Raw genomic sequence first — 6113 nt, 5'->3', positions numbered from 1 at the left:
GGTTGCCGCACCGACCCCCCCCACCACCGCGCACCGACGGGCCCGGCGCTGCTCCTGCTCCTCGCTGCTCGATGAGGAATGTGTCTACTTCTGCCACCTCGACATCATCTGGATCAACACCCCCGAGTGAGTGGAGCAGGGTGAAGGGGGGGATTCGGCAGGGGCCGGGGGCTGGGTTCCCCTCTGGGGGGGAAAAGGGATGGGGGGGGGAATGGGAGAGGGGCTTAAAAACAACCAGCTCCCAGCAGAAATGGGAAGGGGAGGAAGGAACAGGTATTTGCACAGTCTCTCCTATTGCTTTCCCTGCCTTTCTGCTCAATTTAGCAGCGAGACTGTTCACTGGGAGAAAGCAAAGCAGGATTGGAGCGCCTAGATGGAGCAGATACCTCCTAATAGCCCCAACACACCTGCGCTCCTAAAATCTGGGCAGGAGTATTTCCTTTGGGTGCTGCTCAGCAAAGGCTGCGGGATACCTTTCCCTATGAATCAGCAGCAGACCAAATGCCAAAAGGATGATTTTTGCTAGCCTGAATTTGTCTGACCGTTTTTCTTCCCAAGCAGTTAGGAGGCTGGAAGGACATGGGCTAGCTCCTTGCCTCCTCTTGCTGTTTTTTCCTGCTAATTAACACATCCTGCATATTAACAGGGTCATGTACAGTGCCCTTTTCTATGCTCTCCTCACCAAAAAGTAGTGAGCTCAAACCTCACCTAATGCTGCAAACACTTGACTTTGTGATTTGTTCCACTGATGGGTTTCCTCAGAGCGGAGAGGGTCTGTTCCTCACTTTTACTGCTTCTTTCAGTGTTGGCAGTTACCAAAGTTCAAAGAGATGAGGTTTTATTGCTTTCTATCTCGGAGGGAGGCACAGCAGCCTTATGAAATCACAATTAAAAGGCCATTAGCCTTGTCAGTAGCCATGCTAATGAGTATGTTGCAGGATGATCAGAAGTATTTGCATGGAAATTATAACCAGAGAGCCATTTCCAATCCCACAACCTTTACTCATGCAATCAATCCCATGGATAAGATTGCCCAAAATACCCTGCTGTTTTGAAGCCATGGAATTATTTTAATGACTTTCATGTTGTCTCTTTGATCATAGGAAGACTGTTCCATATGGTCTCGGAGGCCCTTCTCGATCCAGAAGATCACTGAAGGACATGGTGCCGGAGATGCTCGCTGAACCTAGCAGCAGATGCCGATGTGCCAGCCAGAAGGACAAGAAGTGTCTGAACTTCTGCCAGACAGGAAAAGATCTCTGGTGCGTCTGTTGTTGGTACTCTTTGAAAGGCAGTGCATATAAAAGGGATGGATTGTGGTAGACTTACTCATTTTGGCACTTACTGAGCAAATAATCTCCCTGAAGCTTTTGCCTCCTACCTGAATGCTCACACTGCTATGATACATGCTATGGTTTGGCCCAGAAAGATTGTCTGTCTTGAGAAGTGGCTGATGAGGTGCCTCACCTTGTGGACTGCAGACTTGGTTTTTTGTTTTGGGGGTTGTTTTTTTTTTTGTTTGTTTGTTTGTTTGTTTGTTTGTTGGTTTGTTGTATGTTGTTTTGTTTTTTTTTTTTTTTAACAGCAGCATCTTTTCACTTTTAACAGGGCTCAGTCCACACTGGAGAAAACCTCACGTCACCACAACAAAGCTGACAGCTGCATTGGACCCAAATGCATGACCCGACAGCTTGTTGACAGCAGGAAAATGAAGCGGTGAGTTTTTTCTCAGCCTGTTGTAGTTCCCCAGAGTAGCAATAGAGAGCACAGTTCACCTGCCTTTCGGTCACCATGGGCTTAGCTGGTGATTTCAGCTTCAGAGTTGTGGAGGAATCGGTGAGGATATCTTGAAGGCTTTTGTTCATACCGTGGGTTCTTCACTTCTGAAGACATAGGTGCTGGGCTCTACCTAGCATCCTCCATTTGCTTAGAGGAATTGGGCTTAGTTATAGACCTAAAGATACATCAAACTTTCAAAGAATATGAAATCATTAAATACTGGCAGAAATAAATAGAGCCTGTAACTTTAGTGTGTTCATGCACTATCTTAACTGATAAAAGATACTATATCCCAACTATTCTAAAATGAAATTGAGTCAGAATGCCTTTTCTTAGATACTTTACTCCATTTTACTGCCAAAAAAAAAAAAAAACAAACCCAAAGTTATTGATCTATCCAGATTTGGAATGGGTTCTTTCTTCTGCTGGTGTGGCTAGCTTTTTAGAATGCAGGAGGCAGATTTCTGCCTGCTTTATCTCTTGCATTGCCCAGTAAACCTGTGTAAGATGAGTATGGGATGTTAGCGATGGAAATGACTGCACAAGGTTGAGAAAAGAGAAAATGAAGACTAAATGAATATTTCAGCTCAATTTAATATTTGAGATTAGGAGTAAATTCCAGGACTGCCCTTTGAGGTCTGTGCATAATAAGCTGAGTGGCAGCAGGCAATGATATCACTCCACAGTGCAGTTCAGATACATATGCATTGGATTTGGTGCAGCTATGAACCCCTCAGAGGGGAAGTCAGCTTTGAAGATGAGTTTTAGTACAGCTGCGTTGGCTCTGGTGTTCAGTCTTCAGCCACATGGTATTCATGCCCACGTAGAAGTATGGCATACAGAAATTGGCCCATACGAAAGAAGACTCTCTAGTACGACTTTCAAAAGCAGGACAGGATCTATGGGAGCAGGCGGCCTGGTGATTTTGGATGAGACTTAGACCCTGAAAGTCTGAAGTAATTTTTTAAAATAGGGCTTCCTTACTTGAAAAATGCACCCATTCATTGGAACCAGGATCACGTTTACCTAAAGGAAACAAAACAGCTGAAAAGAATAACACTAAAGACCTCTCAACTGGATATGTGCTATTTAAGGAAGTCTATGGCATCTATATTTGAATGAGTATTTTACTTTAATATTTGCATTTAAATTCTGAATCCAATATTTCAAGTGGCTTAAGTTAGTGTAATTCTGACAGAGGTGTAGCAATCAGCAGTTTCTGAGGATTCCACGGCAGAAATCTAGACTGAAGCTTATTTAATCAAAAACTGTATCTGCACACTGCACCTGCATCTTCATTATTGCAACAATAAATGTATATTTCTTATTTTTTTCAGGCTGGAAGCCATTGGTAACAGTATCAAAGCTTCCTTCAGTATTGCCAAGCTGAAGGCTGAGCTCCAGAAGGGGAGGAAGCTGAAACATAACAGGGCGAACAAAAGGCAAAGTATCTGGGAAAGCCTGAAAGCATCCTAGTGGGAAGATCACCTGAATCTTTCTCCATCACACTTGCTGACAAAGCATTGCCTAAACTCTCTTTTGACTTCTAACATTCCATGATGGCAAAAGGCCTTTGTCCACGTGATTGCAGAGCAACGCACTAAGGAAGTCCTGTATTTGGAGGTATAAAAGCAAAGGTTTTCATCATTTTGGAATTCAGATGGATGGGTAGAGGGGGTGAAGGGAAATCCGCTGCAACTTACGTTAAAAGCCATCGAAGACACATTTGAGCATTGCTTCTGGCCATCAACTGGGCAGCCTTCAGGGTCTACAGCAAAAGTGTCTTGCAAGGAAGACCTCACAGATGTGCTTAGAAAGGACAGAAAGCAAGATCTGAGTGGACAAACTTCAAAGCGAAGAACTCTTCCTTTTGATTAGAATGCAAAAATGAAAGCCACAGTGCTACTTTAATCAGGACTTACTGCATGTATACATGTCTACCTCGCATACTGTTTGTTGCACTCCTGCTAGAGTATTTTTACACCTTGTTATTGCCTTTACTAATCAGCTGCAACCCTTTGCCTTTTTTCAGAAGCCTAGTTTACTTGTACAACCAGAGTTATCTGAACGTGGGTTAGACGCTGTGGTTGTCTGCATAGTCCAAGTCCTTTGATTTTTGGATACCACAGGACTCTTCAACATAAAATAAAAGTTAGAGGACACTACTAGGTGTCCCATAACAAGGATATTTGGCTAACTTAAATTCTAAAAATAGAGGTTGTTGTGTCTTACATGCCACCAAAACTGCACTGAAGTGGGAATGTGCCAGAGGCTGGTGTGAGATTCATTCAGTGCTTTGTTTAGTGGAAATGTGTCGAGACAAAGGGTTGTTTTGAATTATGTCAAAAGGCTAATATTGGGTGAATGGTTATAGCAGTGAATTTGTTCACATTGTTGAATTTGCTGACAGGTTGAATCTTATGTGCTTATTTTTTTTGTGTTTTGTATTTATATTCACACAGTTCTTAGTTATATTTACCATGTTGAATACACATTGAAGTAGGCCATATTGGTCTATGCATGTTTTATGTATTTCTGTATGAAATTGTAAATGCTTTATGCCTATCAAGGTAAATATCTTCAGAAATAAATATTTTTAATTACTGTATTGGCTTGGTTTTGATATGCCCTGCTTTTCCATAGGCTGTGGCTCCATGATCACGGAGGTAGATTGCCCCACATACAAAGCTGACCTAGATGGAGTGTGTGCACATGATTACCTTTCTGCTAGATTAGCCAGATCACAACACAGTAAGTTCGTGCCAGATAGGAGGCAACAGATAATACTTGGTCTAGCTTCAAGCTTGCTCATCAAAACTTCAGGGCAAAATTTGAATTGGCCAAATGAATTTATCCTGGAGCAACTTTCTCGCATGGCTGGAGTCTTTTTCATCCAAAAGTACAAATTCTAATATTGGATTTACTGGACCATTAAAATATGGCCAATAAGGGGTTGGATATAGATGAGCTAGAGGAGAAAATGCACATACTGGATGCTTTGTGGGCTTCCTTAGGTTGCCCAAGGAAGTTGTAGACGCCGCCTCCCTGGAAGTGTTTAAGGTCAGCCTGGATGAGGCTTTGAGCAACCTGGTCTAGTGGAAGGTGTCCCTGCTGATGGATGACCTTTAACGTCCCTTCCAACCCAAACCATTCTATGATTCTATGTTATTTATTACCATGCTGTCTTAAAATCGGTCCAGCCTGTGCAAGTTAAAGATGGAAACCTCAATGGAGCCAGGCCCAAGTCCAGGGAAGAGCAAGCTTTGTGTGTCTCCAAACATTGGCCTGAAGTGATTATAGCTGGAGAGATGCTTAAAGCAAATAAATGGATTTAATCAGCTCTGATCCTATAGGTGGGGGTTGAGGGGGAGCACAATAGTCAGGCCATGGATAAAACTGAGTGTTTTGGGTTGTTTTAAAAGCAAACTTTTACAAATGAATACCATACAAGGTGTGTGCCACTTGCTGACAGCAGCCAGTGTTAAAAATTTCTGAAATTATTCCAGTTTTCTTGTCAATATTCATTTCTTTGCAGCATTTTTCACCCTCGGACACTGTAAAACTGCATAAAGCCTTTGTTATGTTTTCTTCACACTGTTCTGCTACATTTTGGGGCAGTAATTCCACAGTGCTGGCAGCTTGGGTCTGACAGCAAAGCCTGGAGGAACCGTGAGCCCCTGTGCTTCCTCAGGGCAGGATGCAGCCCCCGGAGCTGCCCTTTGATCTCCACATCGCCTGCACTAACTGCTTGGGACCTGTGTGGATCAGTGACTTCTGTCAGGTGTGAAGAGACCTCACTAACACTCCCTGGTTTTCCATTTCTTCCCCCACCAGTGGCTTCCTTTGGCAGGGAAAACAAACACGCGAGTCATCGAGACACTGACTCTCAGCCAGCAAAGGAGGAGGTGAGTGGGTGGTGTGGGGTGGCCCTGCTAGGGAAGGGTCTGTGCACCAGCATCCCTGTCCCAGTTGCTCCTGTTTTCTCTCCTGGGAGAGGTCAGGAGGAGAGGAGTGATTCTCAGAGTAGAGGAGTGCTGCAGCAGCTCCTGTGCTGTTATTAAGGCTGGCTATCTAGATTTTGTAGGTGGCCAGGCTAAATAGTGCTGTGGGTGGGCTTTGGTAGCCCAAATTCCTGGCCAGTACTTAAGGGATTCTTGAGAGACCATCCTAAAAATAAACCTGTTCCTTCTAGGGTTTGTTCTGCTCATGCCTGGACTGGAAAGCTGGCTTTCATTCTCCTTTCCTTCCCCTAAACTGACCGCGCTGCTTGCTCATGCTGCAGCTTTGTGTAGTGATGGGCACCCACTGGCCTTTTGGGGAAGGTACAGCAGCAC

General features: G+C 44.0%; 1 protein-coding gene across 1 annotated transcript; it reads left to right on the top strand.

Moving 5' to 3' along the window:
* The first annotated feature begins 22 nt into the window (after nt 1-22).
* On the top strand, nt 23-3303 carry EDN1 (endothelin 1). The gene is made up of 4 exons (XM_010178380.2): nt 23-126; nt 1104-1262; nt 1609-1716; nt 3117-3303. The coding sequence occupies exons 2-4, from the start codon at nt 1162-1164 to the stop codon at nt 3253-3255; spliced, it is 348 nt and encodes a 115-aa protein (XP_010176682.1). The 5' UTR covers nt 23-126; nt 1104-1161; the 3' UTR covers nt 3256-3303.
* The last annotated feature ends 2810 nt before the right edge of the window (nt 3304-6113 follow it).

This window comes from Antrostomus carolinensis, unplaced genomic scaffold, assembly GCF_000700745.2.
Source record: "Antrostomus carolinensis isolate BGI_N321 unplaced genomic scaffold, ASM70074v2 scaffold34220, whole genome shotgun sequence".
NCBI lineage: Eukaryota > Metazoa > Chordata > Aves > Caprimulgiformes > Caprimulgidae > Antrostomus > Antrostomus carolinensis.
This window is presented reverse-complemented; position numbering and strand designations above follow the sequence as displayed.